The sequence below is a fragment of the Pinus tabuliformis genome, chromosome J (assembly GCF_031772625.1).
Source record: "Pinus tabuliformis cultivar Carrire ecotype Pingquan chromosome J, CPIR1, whole genome shotgun sequence".
In the NCBI taxonomy this organism is placed as follows: domain Eukaryota; kingdom Viridiplantae; phylum Streptophyta; class Pinopsida; order Pinales; family Pinaceae; genus Pinus; species Pinus tabuliformis.
In genome coordinates this window covers 334,946,718-334,964,665 of record NC_142295.1, presented here as the reverse complement: position 1 = coordinate 334,964,665, position 17,948 = coordinate 334,946,718, and the positions used below count along the sequence as shown (strand labels likewise).

General features: G+C 40.6%; 1 protein-coding gene across 3 annotated transcripts in view; it reads left to right on the top strand.

Moving 5' to 3' along the window:
* LOC149227109 (putative LRR receptor-like serine/threonine-protein kinase At1g56140) overlaps window positions 1-17,948 on the top strand; it is a 686,518-nt gene that overhangs the window by 527,184 nt on the left and 141,386 nt on the right. For all 3 annotated transcript variants that reach the window (XM_089377692.1, XM_089377694.1, XM_089377693.1), the window contains 3 exons: window positions 1,892-1,957; window positions 2,211-2,255; window positions 2,555-2,619. In XM_089377692.1, coding sequence (XP_089233818.1) covers window positions 1,892-1,957; window positions 2,211-2,255; window positions 2,555-2,619 — 176 coding nt within the window. The remainder of the gene's footprint in view (window positions 1-1,891; window positions 1,958-2,210; window positions 2,256-2,554; window positions 2,620-17,948) is intronic.

Here is a 17,948-nt window from a genome sequence, read left to right as displayed (position 1 = left end):
ATTTTGTCTTTATAGTTCTTGCAACCTCATAGTCTTTATTGTACTTGCAACCTCATATATATAATAAAGGTTGATTTTGGATATTCCGATATTGCTATTTTCATTATGTGATCATTCATGAGTAAATGTGATGTAAATTTAATCATAATGTTTAAACTTTAAATGTAATAAATTATAATGTATCATGTATGCTTTATGATTGCACATAACATTTCTTAAATGTCCTAAATTCTAATATATATATATATCACGTTTCCCCGTTTCCAAAATTTGGGGGGGTTACGTTTCGTACCCGTGCCCATTTCGGAAACTCATACCCGTTTCCCCATTTCAGGGAACTTAGATTCACACCATAACTTAATTAGTTCTGATTAATTAGTCATATTCCCTAAGTTTAGACTTGGGAAATATTTAAAAAACGACTAATAATCTAATTAAGTAATTTCTAAGTAGAATTTCCAGAAACGATTTATGGGTTTTTGAGATCTCATGTATTCTAGCCTCTTCACAAAATTACGTGGCTAGAACACATCCGATGCTACAAAAACCTAACATTTTTGGTTTATTTGAGGGGAGTCTGAAATTAATTTGGCCAAGCAATCTAGAGGGCTCAAATAGGGGTTTATTTCTAGCTAGCAGTTGCATATTTTCATGGCCAACACAAAAGCTTGAGGAAGAAGCACTTCATAGCATCATAGCAACATTTCTCTCACTTGGGGGTTTGTCTTGCTTGCTTTGGCAAGTCTAGGTGCACATATTCCATACATTTGTACTCTCCTCTTTGATAATAAAATAGCTCAGCTTGCAACAATTTTTTGGCTGAATTGTTGGTGTTTAATTGTTTGTTAAATTTTTGTGTATGCATGGTAGAATTTGCTTGTTTATCACATTATTTTCTATTAAGAATATTAGAATTGAAAGTATCAAAAAGGATACTGAACACACCGCTTCAATCTAAGTTTCCTAAGTAATGCCCCTCATATGACCCTAAAGCCTTAGGGAGGTCCCACTAGAGTAGGGCTAAATATTAACCCTTTGGTAAGGTGAGAGAACAAGCTTACAGACAAGATCATTTAGTGATCCAGATCACCCCTTTATCCATACTAAATGGCCAAAACATTAAGTAAAAGCACTTGATTACAAAATGATCAAAGTACCTGTTGAATGATAGCCCACCTTTATCCAAGAGGAATGTTGGATGGTGAGAGGTGTATGAATGGTACATATGGCGGAGGAAACCAGCATATCATCATCAATGAGCAAATATGTAGGGATGTTGGCTAGTTGGATATTCAAAATAGGAGAAAAAGTTCTTTCCTATAGGGTTACCCATTTTGGTGGGTAACACTAACATTCTAGAAACGAAGTCAAGACATGTGATAGACAATGTTAATCTCCCAAATAAAATTTGTTAATAAAGAAACTCTTCAACAATATATTCGTAATTACCCACAATCTCATCAGCATAACCTTTGTTAAGATCTATAAGCCTATTTATAATTTATTGGCCCTCTTACCCCTTTGATCCTTGCATGTGAGATAAGTGGCTTTACAGGCATGCATTATCTTTTAACATTTCATCCTTATAAAAGATAATTGCGTTATGACAATAAATACCTCACCAAACATAGCTTAGCTAAAACCCTAATGACTAACATAATGTACAAACAACAACCATAAATTATAGAGTACATACAGCCTTCATGATTAACATAAAGTACGAATGAATACATGATTACATTATATGAAAATGTCTAACATAATGTATATTACCTTTAGGAATCACAACACTCCAGTAAATATGTAATTTAGATCCTATACTATTGTTAATGGGATCTCAAATTTATTAGCATTTATGTCTTACTGTATTGCCAATGTTCTGTGTCTGCAGAGATCTATCTTACAACCAGTTTTCAGGAGCTCTTCCAACATGGCTAAGCGACGACAATTTGAATGTGTATGCAAAGACGAGTAATTTCATTAGTTGAATTTCCAAACTTATGATTGGAAATTTGATATAGCTCTTCCACTCTAGCCTTGTTTTCTCTCTTTGTATATCATCACCCATCTTTATTTCCATCATTGTTATAATTAGAGTCTTCCTTCTTTTCTAGTAAATTTCAGTATCTATTGTTGGGTTTGATAATCAAAAATATTTTTCCTATCAACCACATTGTACAAATTATAATATGCAATATCATGGCATGCAGGAATCTGGTAGGAAATTACTTCACAACAAATGAAATAGATAATAGGTAGGCATGCCCTCTTTCTGTTCATATTTTCTTAGAGAGCAAGGGAGGGAAAAGTTTGAGATAAAACTTAATATTGAACATATTATTTTATTTCAAGAAAAAGTTTTTGAATTTCATAGACTACACAAAAGTTATCCGTCTAATATCTATTCAGGATGCGAGCAACTGGGCATGAATCTGAAAGCTCTGTACCAATAGCTTGGATTTTTATCTGTTTTACATATTTCAGAATATTAAGTGATGTTTCTTTTGTGAATAATCATTGTAATTGTTGATTATCAACAACTTTGCTATTACAGATTTTCTCAGGGAGGGTTAGATTGCCTCCAACGGACCTTTCCTTGCAATAAAAGAAATCCACTTTGTGAGTGATTCTAGTTGTGTCCTTTTTAACCACATTTAGCTGCATTTTCCAAAGGGTTCTCTGTTTTCTTCCCATGTGATAGCTTGTATATAGGACCCTACGCTTGCCAAGTGGGGGATAACTATTCATAGAGATGGGGTTTTTATTTATGAGACTAACAAATTTAAGGTTTTCTTTTTCATTTTCAATTTAGTATGTTTTAGTATGCATTTTTCCTTAATTATAAAATTAATTCACTATACTGTAAGACAGATTATAATCCAAAGGAATCAATGTGGTATGATACCATTCCCATTGTCTATTCAATTTTTGATCTTCTTGTTGGTCTCTATTGACAAGATTCAGTAATGAGCTCTTTGCAGAATAAATTTTTCTATAACCCTATCCTTGTCTCATATGTTCACCCATTAAAGTTGATAGCAGATACCAAACTAAAACTGCCCTAAATGATTCTCACACGAGAACCTCCAATTTGGCCATTTATCTGAGATGCTTTTCTGAAACTTCATCACTCTGTTGTATGCTGTACATAGGCTGATAGCTAGCCATCATCGTCCTTGGGATCATCTTTTAAAATATTGCTATTATTTCGAAATGACACAAATTCATAATGACTTAAATTTGAACCAGAATAAAAACATAGACAATGCTACAGTACAGTACGTTGAACATCACTCAATAGATACTTTGAGTTTTCTTACAGGCTCCGAGAGAGTGGTATTAAAGACTCTTAAGAATTTGTTCAGCCATGAAGTCCAGGCTAGGGCTCATCTTAAAGTGACATGGTTATAGTCTAAGTTACTGTGTTTACCGAAGTTGATCCTTTAAGTTCGAATTCGGTGAATTGCATGTGCGGCTGAATAAATTTGTTAGAAGTTTGGCGTTAGGTGCATTTAAATTCAAATTCGATTAAATTTGTTTAAATTCAGATTTAATTCATTTAAACTCAAATTTAGAATTTTCATATTTCCTAAAATTTAATAATAAATTTTATCCATTTTTTTGCAATGATGATATTTTCTCAAACTTCATGGTTGATGAACATGAACACAAACCTGAAGTAGGTGACTTAGGTTATATGTTGGTATTGCAGAGATAACTAGCTATGAGTCAAATAACCTATCTTTGGATTAATTGAACTCATCATTGGATAAAATATTGGCAGTAGTCATCATGTCACAAAATGAGAAAATTATAATAAAATTAAACAAATACAAAATTTGAAGTTAAAATATTTGGAAAAATTTTGAAGTTTCACCAATTTGAAATGAAAAAAAAAAATAGGAAAGTTGGAAATCTTTTTCAACATCAGTTGTACTATTTTTATTTTATTTTTTAAAATTGTTTTAATATTTATATAAGAAAAAAGAAATATAATAGATAGGTATGTATAAAGATATTTACATTTGAAAAAACAATAGAATTTGAATAGGCCGTTATATCCAACCCCTTGGCAACTTTGATCAATAGAAATTCTTTAGCTAACAACTACATACCAATGTTGATAACATAGCTGATTTTTTGGTCATGATTTTTGGCCAGCTAGTTTTTCAGCCCAAAAGAATCATGTTTTTTTCTTTAAGCGATTTTTTCCAATTTTTTCCAATTTTGAAAATAATGAATAAAATTTGTATTCTTTAATGTTCGCCATAGTTTGTGGATAGATGTTTTCTAGACCGTCACTGATTTTTTGTCGGTGCTGGTGTTTTCAACACTACTACATACATACATCTTCCTTCATAATGGAAAAAATGCAAACAAATAGCTAACCTCATTCTTAAAAACATATTTGCACTAAAGTTTATGGAGAACAAGGCTGAAATTCTCAAGTATTGCAAACACCACTAAGAGAAGAGTGGACTAAATATCTACAACCACCCAATAACACTGCTCTCCAATGCAACTTCCTATACAAAATTGTTTCATGCTTAGATGGGACAAACTCCCAACAAACCTTGCAAAAGAACAATCCCAATGAGGTGCTTCACAATTTCCAGTGAAGGGAAAATCCCATCCAAGAGACCACTTTTGACCGGTTTTGCCTCTGTAAATGCTTAGCCATGGAAACACCTAGAGTTTGTGTGAAAATTCCTATCCTCAAGGAACCCGTACTGTAGAAAAAATGAATTTACTTCTCCTACTTGATTTTAATATACATTATCAAGTTATTTTATGAATGTTGAAGTAAATTACTTCTGCAGCCTACACTTATTTAAATTTGATTACATGAAACAGAAAACTGAGCAAAGAACAAGATACATAGGACAGTATTTTTGGACAAATTAGTCCCCAGAAAAACCCAATGCAGGAAAACCAGTGCAACAATTTTGAAGGTTTTCTGTTATTAAGTAGTAATCCTAAATACATTGCTGGATGCCCTCCTGACAATCTAGTGATAGAGAAAATATAATGGCTGAAAACTGAGTGAGATTACCTCACTTCATCTTGCAGATTCTGGTTTATCTGGCAACAGAATTGGGTAACCCTGGCTATCTTTGCGCTGGCCTTGCGTAGGCCTTGCATCAGCGTCTGTGCTATCTCTTCTGCTTCTCGAACTTCTGTGTCAACCTCTCCCAGTTGTTGCGACAGTTCTAGCTTTCTGCGTGAGGGCAACTTCTTCTTTGCGCTAGCTCTGCGTCAGGCCTGCGTGGGCCCAGACTGGCCTAGCGTCAGTCCCTCTAGATGCTGTGCTGCCTCCACTAGTGTCTCTCCATTTCTATGTCCAATATTCCTGAACTATCCCCGCCCCTTTGTTGCAGAATGATCACTCACTTCAAATTTATCAACTTCCTAGCCCCAGAAATCGAACTCTAGATCAATTCGTTCTCTTCGTGTGTGTATCTAAATGAACCCCAAGCCTCCTTCTTATACTTTTCTCGTTGAGACTTCAACGACCGAGATTAAGTCTCTAATCAATGACTGAGATTAAAACTTGACTTGATTCGCTTTCTAGAACATTCTCACCCATATTTTGATTAATACTTTAATGTTCCTAAGTTTAGACTTAGGAACCCCATTAAAAATATTAATTGTTGAAATTTGATGACTAAAAAAACGTTTCCTACAATCCCAACCTAGTTTAAATTTCATCTTATCACTCTCATTCAGTTAAATGCCCTTTCCCATAAACATACATTCAACATATAGATGGACATGAAATTTTCAGATTAAAACACATGGGACTGTCAACAAATGCTGAAAATAAATATGGACCTAACCAGAGCAGCAAAACACATAAAAATACACTTATTTTTGGTCAACTTAGACCCAGGCAAATCCGCTTCAATCTTCTCCTAGGAAAACCTGTTAGAGAGTTCTTCAAATTTTTTTATCTTTCAAGTTTAGGAAAAATACATTTGCAGACAAAACAAAACAACAAAATACAACTTATCTCTTCAACCCAAAACTCCTTGAAAACCTTTCCCACTTTGCCTTGATTTTTGTGCCCACTTGACGCTGAAAATATATACTATACAGACTGTACTGTATGGATTTCCGTACCACTGTACGGGCTGTACAGATTTTTTTTCAATTTTTTTCCTTTCAAAAACTTCTTTTGAATGGCATGCAGCTCACAACATTCAAAGTTGTTCGTACTATACCTTATGTTGTCTTCTATGCTATGATTTCCATGCCCAACTTTGCCCGGAAATCACTCATTCAGCGTGCTGCCACAAATTTCTCTTTCAGAACTTTTCTCCAGCTCTCAGCCTCCTTTCTCCAATCAGCTCATGAAGAATGAATCTCTCTTTTCTTTTCTCCCTTTTCTTTCCTTACATGACTTTTGGGCAACCCTAAAATCTAATGGCTCAGATTCATTTAGATCAAGGGATGAGAACAAATGTGCATTTAATTCTCACTTTCTATTTTTTAACACACCCATTAAATAAAGTACCCACACTGTACGTTATGTCTAAAGTCACTTTTCACTTTATAATTTAACATTGAATTTACCACTTATAAAGTCACTTTCACTTTATAAAGTCACACTTAGAAGAAAAATTATTTTGGACACTTTTCCCTAGGTAGAGAATAACCCATGGGAAACCACTTGTCCAAGGTACATTAAAAATCAACATTAATTATTTTAATAAGATACAATCCGAGTGGAATTTCACCAAACGGTTTCTGGGTTCTTTAGAAGTCACGTGCCTTAGCCTCTCCACCAATTTTCATGGCTAGAACACATCTGATGCTGCTAAAAACTAACACTCCCTCTTAGCAAGGAGTGTGCTCTAGCCTCTAGCAATAATGTCCAACTGCATGCTGCTCTGTCTCTAAAGCATCTCCTTTCCGCACTATTGTTGCCACCAACACTGTGTTGTTGTTGCTACTATACTACTGCCCATGACACTACCACTATCATTGTTGCATCTGTACTACAGCTCCCTCTGCATCTGTTGGTAAAACTGCCCCTGCTAGCTCTACACTACGTCATTTTCCAATTGTTGTTGTTCAACAACGAAAAAGGATCCGAAATTTCTGAACTAACTATGTTCAGCATAATACCATGTGAATGTTGGAATCTGACTGCTACTAGTCTCTGACCCTCTGAATCTTCTGTGTTGTTGTTGACTTCTACACTGTGCCATCTGCACTACTGCCAACCTTGCTCTGCAACTGATCAGTTTCTAGTCTCAGGCTACTGCATCTGTCTCTCCAACCAACCCACTGCATCATCTGACACTAAGTCCATCTCGCTACTAGTGAATCTCGGGCTCTTGTAGCAAGGAATTGATCCAAGAGGTGGACTCCTCAAGGATTCTGCCCACATGTAGTCCTACCAACTACAGTTCGATATCGCCCCATTTTCCTCCTGGAGATGCATGGGCACTCATGGCAAACTCATCTTCGTCAATTTTTGCTAGAGCAGCCTTAGGGTCATGTTTCTCATCCTTATCCTTTTTCTTCAAAGAACACTAGGATGCAAAGTGGCCCATCTCGCCACATTTGAAACGTTTCACCTTTGAAATGTCCTTCTGCTTCGACTTCTGTTGTCCCTTTGATGCTAGAGATGTGTTCTCCTCCTTGGTCTTCATGCCACTCCCACTGCTGCCATTGAGGTTGACCTTAATCAGATCCCTCCTTAATTCTTCCTGTTGAAGGGCTACCCACATCTCCTCCAATGAAGGTAGTCTTTCCCTACCCTATATACTTTGGATGAAGACTTGCCATTCATCCGAGACTCCATTCAGGGTCGTCCTTAGCATCGCAGTAGACTGAGGAGTAGAACCCACTCCAGCAAGCGGCTCTCTGGTGTCCTGAAGACGTTGAAGATAGGAGTTAACACCTTCTCCCTTATGCATCAATGTCCGCTGCAATTATTGTTCTTAGTACATCTTTCGCTATTCAGAAGAACCTTCATACAGTGAAGACAAAGCTTCCCACATTTCTCGGGTTGTATCTTTGCCCTGCAAGTGTGAGACCACATGATCTCAAACTCCATCAAGTATGAACCTCTTCGCCTTCCCCTACTTGGCCTTGTACTTCTTCTTTTGATCATTTTCAGCGGGAACATCCACAACACTCTTGAAGTAGGCTTCGAGATCGTATTCCTCCAAAACAACTAAGATTCTGGTCTTCCATATGACATAGTTGGAAGCTCCTTCCAACCTATCCTGATCTCTGAACCCATGTGATGCCATCTCACCCAAACTGTCGAATTGACTCCTCTAATCACTGCTCAGCACTACTGCTCGGAAAGTGAGAAATTCAAACTTTCGGTGAGAAAAGTCCTTTGAGGAGAAAATTCCCCTTCTATGTGTCTTTTCTCTTTTTTTAGGGATTTATGCCTCAATAGAAACTACGCCCTTCAAGCACTGCGCTGAGGCTTTGTGTCACTCTCTCTGCCTCTGCAAGCTCACTATCCAGAAATCTTACCTCTCTATCGACTCTCTCAGAGAGAGATTTCCTCGGAATCTCTACTTTCCGAAGAAGGACTGCGCAATCCCTTCAAGGGGATTCGAATTGCTTCCAAATGCAATTGTTGGCCTCTCTGCTCAGTGCTAGATCTTCTCTTCCTATTTCAAAATTAATGCTCTGATACCATGTGAAAATTCCTATCCTCAAGGAACCCCTACTGCAGAAAAATTGAATTTACTTCTCCTACTTGATTTTAATATACATTATCAAGTTATTTTCTAAATACTGAAGTAAGTTACTTCTATAGCCTACACTTCTTTAAATTTGATTACATGAAATAGAAAATTGAGCAAAGAGCAAGATACATATGACACAGTTAATTTTGGATAAAATAGTCCCCGGAAAAACCCAATGCGGGAAAACTAGTGCAGTAGCTCTGAGGGTTTTCTATTATTAAGCAATAATTTTGAATACAATGTTGGATGCCCTCCCGACAATCCAGTGACAGAGAAAATATAATGGCAGAAAACTGAGTGAGTTTACCTCACTTCACCTCGCAGATTCCGGCTGATCCGACAACAGAACTGGCTAACCCTGGCTATCTTTGCATTGGCCCTTTGTAGGCCCTTCGTTTCGTTAGCCTTACAGGCTCCGCGTCAACTTCTGCACTATCTCTTTTGCATCTAGAACTTCTACGTCAACCGCTCTCGGCCGACAGTTCCCCGATAGTTCTAGCTTTCTCTGTGAGGGCATCTTCTGCTCTACGCTGGCCCTTCTGGCTCTGCGTCAAGCCTGCATGGCCCCAAACTGACCCAACATCAGTCCCTCTAGATGTTGTGTTTCCTCCACTAGTGTCTCTCGGCCTCTCTGTCCAGTATTCCCGAACCATCCCTGCCCCTCTGCTGCAAAATGATCACTCAGTTTGAATTTTTCAGCTTCCTAGCTCAGAAATCGAACTCTAGATCAATTCGTTCTCTACGTGTGTGTATCTAAATGAACCCCAAGCCTCCTTATATTTTTCACGTTGAGACTTCAGTTGCCGAGATTAAGTCTCTAATCAACAACTAAGATTAAAACTTGACTTGATTCGCTTTCTAGAACATTCTCACCCATATTTTGATTAATACCCATTAATACTTTAATTTTCCTAAATTTAGACTTAGGAACCCCATTAAAAATATTAATTATTTTAATAAAATACAATCCAGGTGGAATTTCACCAAACGGTTTCTGGGTTCTTTAGAACTCATGTGCCTTAGACTCTCCACCAATTTTCATGGCTAGAGCACATCTGATGCTACCAAAAACTAACAGTTTTTAGTTGACCCAAACCAACCACACATTATGCAATCTCCCAATCCACCATCTCTTCTCATCAGTAGAAACCCACCATTTATTAAGAATAGTGGTGAGCTCATGACATCATCGAGGAAGAGAGCACAACCTCTAGAATCACATTGGACCAAGGGTTGCCCAAAGCTCCACTCCCATTATTTCCAAAAGGCACCAACCTTCTAGGCATGTCTAGATTCATTTTGAACAAGTCTTCGTATGGAATAAGACCGATAATCTCCATAATAGTATGTTGTTCTATTGAAGACAAGGAAATCTCATGGGTAATGGATCTTTGGTCCTTCCAAGAGTGAGCACTATGATCCCACATATCCTTCCAATAAAAAGTATTCTTCTTACTTAGATGCAACCTCTAAAAATGGGGAATGTATGCAATACATGTTCCTTGCACTTTCCAACTCCAAATTGGTCTTCTGGCCAAATCCCACCCCCTTGAATACTTGACATCTTCCATTGCAATGAGCTACCTTCCTTTGTGCTACCCAAATACTTCTAATTTTAAAAGGGCTTGAGATATGTAAGCTATGAGGAGCTGAAATTATGTTACACAATCCAAAATATCCCCTAATCCTACCAATGTGTTGTGCCATGATAAGACAACATCGCAATAATACATAACAAGGAGAGCATTCCTCCAAAAAATGGGCTACACATTTCACAACCAAGATGCTACAATAAGTTGTGCGAAAATTCCTTCAAAAAACAACAAATGGAATTTATTCTTCTAACTGATTAATTATGCAGTTTATTTCCTACAACAAACAACGAATAAATCACACCACAATTTCTTCACAATAAAAATGTCGAGGAAAATAAAACAAGAACTAAGAAAATAGAGCACACATAAAAATATGGCACCGATATTTTTGGACAAATGTTGGCGAAAAAATCCAGTGGGAAAACCAATGCAGCAAATGAGGGTTTTACTATTATTATGCAACAGTTAATTTTCTAAGTACAATCTGGGTGCCAAACTGGCAATCCTCAACAAATAATATAGCCAAAATTATTAACGGAAATTTTCCCTTCTCCACAAGCAATTCGGCTGCAAACTGGCTATCCAAGACCCTTGTCCAAGCCCTACATAGATGTTATGCAGCGTGTATCTCACACTACTTGAATCTACCTTTGATCAAGACGTCCTTCTTGTTGCTATTGCTAGAAGTGATTCTCCGACCCTGTGGAAAATTATCTCGGCCTTGGACACTTGAATCAACATCCTTCCCAGTCAAATCGAACTGCCCTTTGAAGCTTCTTGTGTAGTCCCCGTGCAGCCTCTAGTGGAATAACTCAACCGCTTGCTGTTGCCTCTCCGAAACTGGAAACTCCTCCATAATTCACTTCTGTTTCTCCCTCTCAATCCTGCGTCCCTTCTAGCTCAAACTCCTTTTCCCTACTCGACCTCTACAGCTAGATAGCTCGATCTGCCAAGGAATTCGACTTCTCAAGTGTGTCTTGTCCATCCCCATTGAGTTTGCTCTTATAATATCTTGTTGGTGAACCAACGACCATGATTAGATCCCCATCAACGGCTAAGATCATCTCAAACTCAATCCATGTGAGTTTCTAGAGCATTCTCACCTTTCTCAATCAATTATTGTTAATTAATAAATTTTCCTAAGTTAGACTTAAGAATTATTTAATTATTGATCGTTTAACTTAATTGAGCTTACTCTCGGTGTTTTATGCCAAAACCTTTTATGGGTTTTGGAGATCTTGTTTTCATTAACCTCTCTAACAAAAGTCGAGACTAAAACACCTGTCTGATGCTACAAAAACTAACACTCCCTCTTAGCGAGGAAGGTGTTCTATTGTCTCATAACATCTCCTCATATGTTGCTGATGTTTGACAACTGTGACAACTTGCTACTGCCCACCAAGCCATTGCGCATACTTTGATTCATTTACCACTCTATAATTGAACCATACTGCATCTGCGTTGTTCCTGACACTGCACTGTACAACCTATACTACTGCCAACTCTGCTTTGCATTTCCATTGATCTCATGCTACTGCTGCTACAATTACTGCAATTGAGAACTAAACTTTGAATCAACTGTGTCCCTGTATTGCAACTATCTCCTGAGTCTTTGATTGCTACTAGTCTCTGCACTTTCCGTTGAGTAATTGTTTGCGCTACAACTGCTCTGTGCTCCTCAGCATCTAACTGCAACTAGCTCTACAATTGTCTCTCAATATCTAAATGCGCCATGATGAACACTAATCCATCTGCTACTGAATATTGTGGGACCCTATAGCAAGGGTGATGATCCATACGAGGAGTAAACTGCAACTGTTGTTGCTCCTCTATGGACCTCGCCCAAATCTCCGCAACTCTGGAGTCTAGAGCTCAATGTCTTCCCACCTCTCTCCTAGAGGTATAGCTACATGCAAAGCGAATTCATCCTCCAACCTAGAAGACAAATTGTTGATCTCAACTGAAGTTGCAGCCTGTTCCTACTTCTCCTTCTTGTCCTTCTTCCTCTTCGGACACTAGGTACTATAGTGTTGATTTGGGTTAGCATCGGATGTGCTCTAGCCATAAAAATTGGTGGAGAGGCTAAAGCACATGAGATCTCAAAGACCTAGAAATAGTTTGGATAGATTGTACCCAGTTTGGGAGATGTTAAAACAATTAATATTTTTAATGGAGTTCCTAAGTTTAAACTTAGGAAAAATAAAATATTAATGGGTATTAATATAAAACTGGGTTAGAAGGTTCCAAAAGTCATGGATCAAGTCAATCTAATCTTAGCCGTTGATTAGAGATTTAATCTCGGTCATCGAAGGACCAACAAGAAAAGTATAAGAAGAGGCTTGAGGGTCAGTTGGAGAACTCACCAGAGTGATCAGTCATTCATTTTGCAAGAGCGGGGTTGCTAAGCAAAGTTGAATCAGTGATCAGCAACGAGGGGTAGTGAGTATGAGGTAGAGAGGCAGAGACAGTACTAAGAGACCAACACAGAAGTAGAGAGAGCAAGAGCAGCAGCCAGTTCAGGCCACGCAGAGCCCAACAGAGACAACGCAGAGGCCAGAGGGACTGTGTCATTGACGGAGAGGCTGCTGGAGTGATGCAAAGGGTCCCAGAGGCTGCGCAATGCCTCGGAGGGTTGACACAGAGGGTCCTGAGGCTGATGCAGGTCAGCAGGAGGTTGACGCAGAGGCCAGAAGGGCCAGTGCTGAGCTTCAGTTGTGCCGGAGAGGGTTTCATGGGACAGGTTTTTTGAGTACCTATTTCCAAATATAGAGGTATTTCTTTCGTGTATTTTTCTTTGTCGGGTGAGCCGGTTAGGCACCTTATTGTACTCAGAAATACTACATAATAATATAACCCTTAGAATAGCTGCGCCAGTTTCCCGCATTGGGGTTTTCCAGGGACATTGTCCAAAAATAACGATGTCACTTGTGTGTTTGTTTTCTTTCAGCTAATGATCTGTAGATGTTGTGACTCTGTTGTGTTTATTTAGGTATTTAAATGTTTTAAATAACTTGTTCAGAATTTACAAGTAGAAGAAATAAACCAATAGAATACAGATTAATTTTCTAACTAGTAGACTTAGAAAATTCAACATGGTATTAGAGCGTGGTTGCAGATCACAGGAAAGCTGAAGGCATCAGCTAAGCAGAGCATTTGCAGCAGAATCAGCTGTCCCGAGTGACAGTAGTTGATCCTTGCAGAAGCAATAGAGGAAGGGTTGACGCAGAGGGACTACGTCATCAGTCCGGGCTAGAGAGAGGTCGACGCAGAGGCTAAGGAGGGCAGAAACAGGGTCACGCAGAGGACAGAAGGGCTGACACAGTTGGCTGAGGGAGCTGTTTTGCCGGTGCTGGTATTGTGCAGAGCCTAGAGGCTCAGTCCTTCAGTTGCTGGGGCGAAGAAAGGTATGGGCGGTTTGCAGGAGCGAAGCTGGTTGGGTACTATGTTCAGAACAGTACCTAACAAGGCAAGACCAAGGTAGAGGGAGTTGTTGCTGAGGCAGATTTCTAGGCAAGGAATCTAGATCAATGTTGTATTTGCACAGAGGATCGGAGAGGGGAAATTTGACGTTGGCAAAAAGATTTCTAGGAGGGAAATCGGTACTCAAAGGGAGTCCAGAAGAGAACTTCCAGACGGGAAGTAGAGAGACTCAGCACGAGTCGAATAGAGGACTTCTAGGAGAGAAGCAGAGGGACTCAGAGGAGTTGACAGAAGAGCAGAGAGATACCCGTGAATGGGCTAAGAGATCAGGACAGGCTGGATGGAGTGTCCAACTTTGTGGTCTGGAAGGCCAGGATCTTTTCCATTCTAGACAGACATCATATCAAGGGCTTCGCGTTGAGAGTAATGGCTATCCGAGTTGACCTAGTAGCTAATGAAAGGTACGAGGAGGCAATGGCTAAGGAAAAGTGTATCATCCTTGATTGGGTCAAGGATCATGTGGTCCAACATATTTGCCGAGAAGAAAACAACAAAGGAGATGTGGGACACTTTGAAGACATTGTACCAGCATACTTCTGTGTAGAGGAAGATGCTCTTTGAGAATTAGCTAAGGTCATACCAGATGCAGAAGGGAGAGTAGATAGATCACTTCCTCAGCAGGTTGGAGTTGATCCAGGACCAACTGACTTCCATAGGGGCCACGCTGGATCAGGAGTTGATGGTAAGGACTGCACTTAATGCAATCTCTGAGGAGTGGGAGACATTTATCCAAAGCATACTGGGCAAGGTGAGTCTTCCAGATTGGGAAGAACTATGGGCGGCTCTTCGTCAAGAAGAGATTAGACGGCTAACCAAGACGGGAGGGAGCAACAAAGGAGTCTGGATCAAGAAGGAAGAGGAAGAGGATGCAGCTTTGGCATCTGCGAAAAAGCAGGAGAAGAGGAAGAAGGACCTCTCCAAGGTCAAGTGCTTCTATTGTGGGGCACTAGGTCACTATGTGAACCAATGACCAAGGAAGAAGAGTAAGGGAGAGGCTTCTAACTCAAAGGCAGCGCCAACGAAGGCAGAGAAAGAAGCCGAGGAGGATGACGATTGTGCCATGAGTGCTCATGTGCCACTTGAGAAGAAGTGGGGAGACATCGAGTTGTAGTCAGGAAGACTACAGGCGATGAGGGACAGGATCCTTGAGGTACCCAACCTCTTGGATTATACCTTGCTACGGGAGCCCCGAAGAGAGAGTAGCAGCATTGGCAGATGTCAGTAGAGACGAATGGGGATGAAGCGGCAGAGAGTGCTACAATGCAGGAGTCCCCGGGCAGTGCGAGGCTAGCAAGTTGCAATAGTGCGAGAGGCATGGGAGTGTTGCACCAGTGCAGGATGGCACAAAGAGGTGTGCAATGGTGCGAGATGCAGGGAGTTGTTGCAGCAGCGCAGAGGTTAGTAGAGGGAAAACTTGTTAGCAGCAGAGGGAGCTTCAGCATCGGGAGTGTTTCTAGCCTGACAAGGATGTCAGAAGTTGTTGAAGTTTCTAGGTTTACTTAGTTTAGAAACCCTTCATGCACTTTACCTAATTTATTCCTACCTATTTGTTATTTTTTCCTTAACAAGTTATTTACAAAGTAAATACTGAAAATAAACACCAGTGCATGCTCAACATATTACAGATCAACAACTAAAAGAAACAAGAACAAACACACCACATGACACCATTATTTTTGGACCAATGTCCCCGGAAAAACCCAATGCGGGAAAACCGGTGCAGCTATCTAAGGGTTTTCTTATTAAGCAATATCAGAGTACAATTTGGGTGTCGTAATTGGCCTACCCAACAGAGAATTTCCTTAGCAACTATACCTCACAGTTTGAGAGAAATCTCCTAGTTGAAACCCCGGAAAACCCTTTTGGCAGCTCCTCAGCACAAAAATCCTCCTGCAACCCCAGCGTCTGCCCAATCTGGACTGCGTCAGCCCCTCTCTATCTCACGCTGGCCCTGCGTCAACACAGGAGGCCCTGCGTCAGCTTTCTGGGCCTCTGCGTCAGACACACTGCCCTCTCTGGTGCTCTGCGCTGCACTTGGCTGCCTCTACGTGGCCCTGCATGAGCCCTTGCTGGCTCTGTGTCACTCTCCTTGGCTGCTGCGTTTCTCTCTCAGCACAATCTCTGCCTTCTATGTTTCTCTGTACTCAATGCCTCTCAGCTACTCTCCCGATCACTAATTCTATCTCTCTTAGCAAGCCTCGCTCTAGAGAATAGAATGACTGATCATCTGGTGTACTTCTCCAAGTGACCCTCAAGCCTCCTCTTATACTTTTCCTATTGACATATCAACGGCTGAGATTAAGTCCCTAATCAATGACTAAGATTAGATCTGGCTTGATCCATTCCTTTTTGGACCATTCTAACACAGATTCATATTAATACACATTAATATTTTATTTTCCCTAAGTTTAGACTTAGGGACTCCATTAAAAATATTAATTATTTTAATATCTCCTGATCTGTTTAGAATCTACCCAAACCCTTTCCGGGTATTGGAGATCTCATGTGCCCCAACCTCTCCACCAAATTTCGTGGCTAGAGCACATCCGATGCTACCCCAAATCAACACTCCCTCTTAGCAAGGACTGTGCTCTAGCAATACTCCTCACTGAGTATTACTCTGATCATGCGGCATCGGTACCTGTGCTGATGCTAGGCCTTCCTGCCCAACATCTTCTGCACTGCTGCCTCCTGTATTGCTTCCCATGGTTCTGCCACTGCTACTCTACATCTGTACGACAGCTCCCTCTACATCTATGCTGCTGCTGGTCCTTCCTCCCAACACTGCATCTGCACTGCACCTCCTCTCATCATGTTGCATCGTGTTGCTCACTGTTGCACTGCAACTCAGTTACTGAGAAGTAAGTAACTGATCCTCCAACTGATCTCCCTTTTGGGCTAGAAACATTCACTGATGCTGAAGCTCCCTCTGCCACTGACAAGTGCTCCCTCTCTCTGACTTCTGTGCTGCTGCAACAACTCCCTACATCTTGCACCATTGCACACCTCTCTGTTCCTTCCTGCACTGGTGCAACACTTCTGTGCCTCTCGCACTACTGCAACCTGCTAGCTCTACATTGTCCTGGGACTCCTGCACTGTAGCTCTCTCGGTCACTCCATCCGCATCCATCTCTACCCACCCAGCTAGTCATGCTACTCCTCGTCGGAGCTCCCGTAGTAAGGTTTAATCCAAGAGGCTGGGTACCTCAAAGATTCTACCCCTCATCGCCTGTAGTCCGCATGACTACAACTCGATGTCTCCCCACTTCTGCTCATGTGGTGCGTGTGCACTCATGGCACAATCATCATCTGTCAAAACTTCCTTCTTTGCCCGTGCTGGCGTTGCCTTAGTCTCGAAAGACTCTCTCTTACTCTTCTTCCTTGGGCACTAGGTCGCATAATGACCCATCTCCCCATAGTGGAAGCACTTGATCTTGGAGAGATCCTTCTTCTTTCACTTCTCCTGCTTTCCCCCAGATGCTAGGGCCACATCCTCCTCCTCCTCCTTGACCTTGATCCCTTTGTTGCTTCCACCTGTCTTCGATTGCCGTCTGATCTCTTCGTGGAGAAGAGCTGCCCACATCTCATCCCAAGGTAGGAGAGTCCCTCTGCCCAGGGTGCTCTGGACAAACACTTCCCACTCTTCTGAGACAACATTTAGGGTTGTCCTCACCATAAGCTCCTGATCCGGAGTCGCTTCTATAACACTCAAATCATCTCGGATCTCATTCACTCCTTTGAGGAAGGTGTCAATTGATTGACCCTTCTTCATCTGATACGACCTCATCTGGTTCTCGAGTGGCATTCTTCTCTGCACAGAAGTATGCTGGTACAGGTTCTTGAGAGCCTCCCACAGCTCAACTGCCATTTCCTTCTCAGTTATATGTGGTACCACATGTCCCTTGGCCCCATCAAGGATAATGCACTTGGCCCTTGCCATCGCCTCCTCGTACTTGTCATTCTCATTTGGGTCGACTAGGATAGCTATAACCTTCAAGGCGAAGTTCTTGACACGATCGCTGTCAAGCACTGATAAGATTCTGGCCTTCCAAACTGCGAAGTTCGATGCTCCGTCCAATCTATCCTGGTCTCTTACCTCGTGTAGTGCCATGGCACTCCTCTACTTCCCTCCTGGAAGTTCTCTGTTTGACTCCTC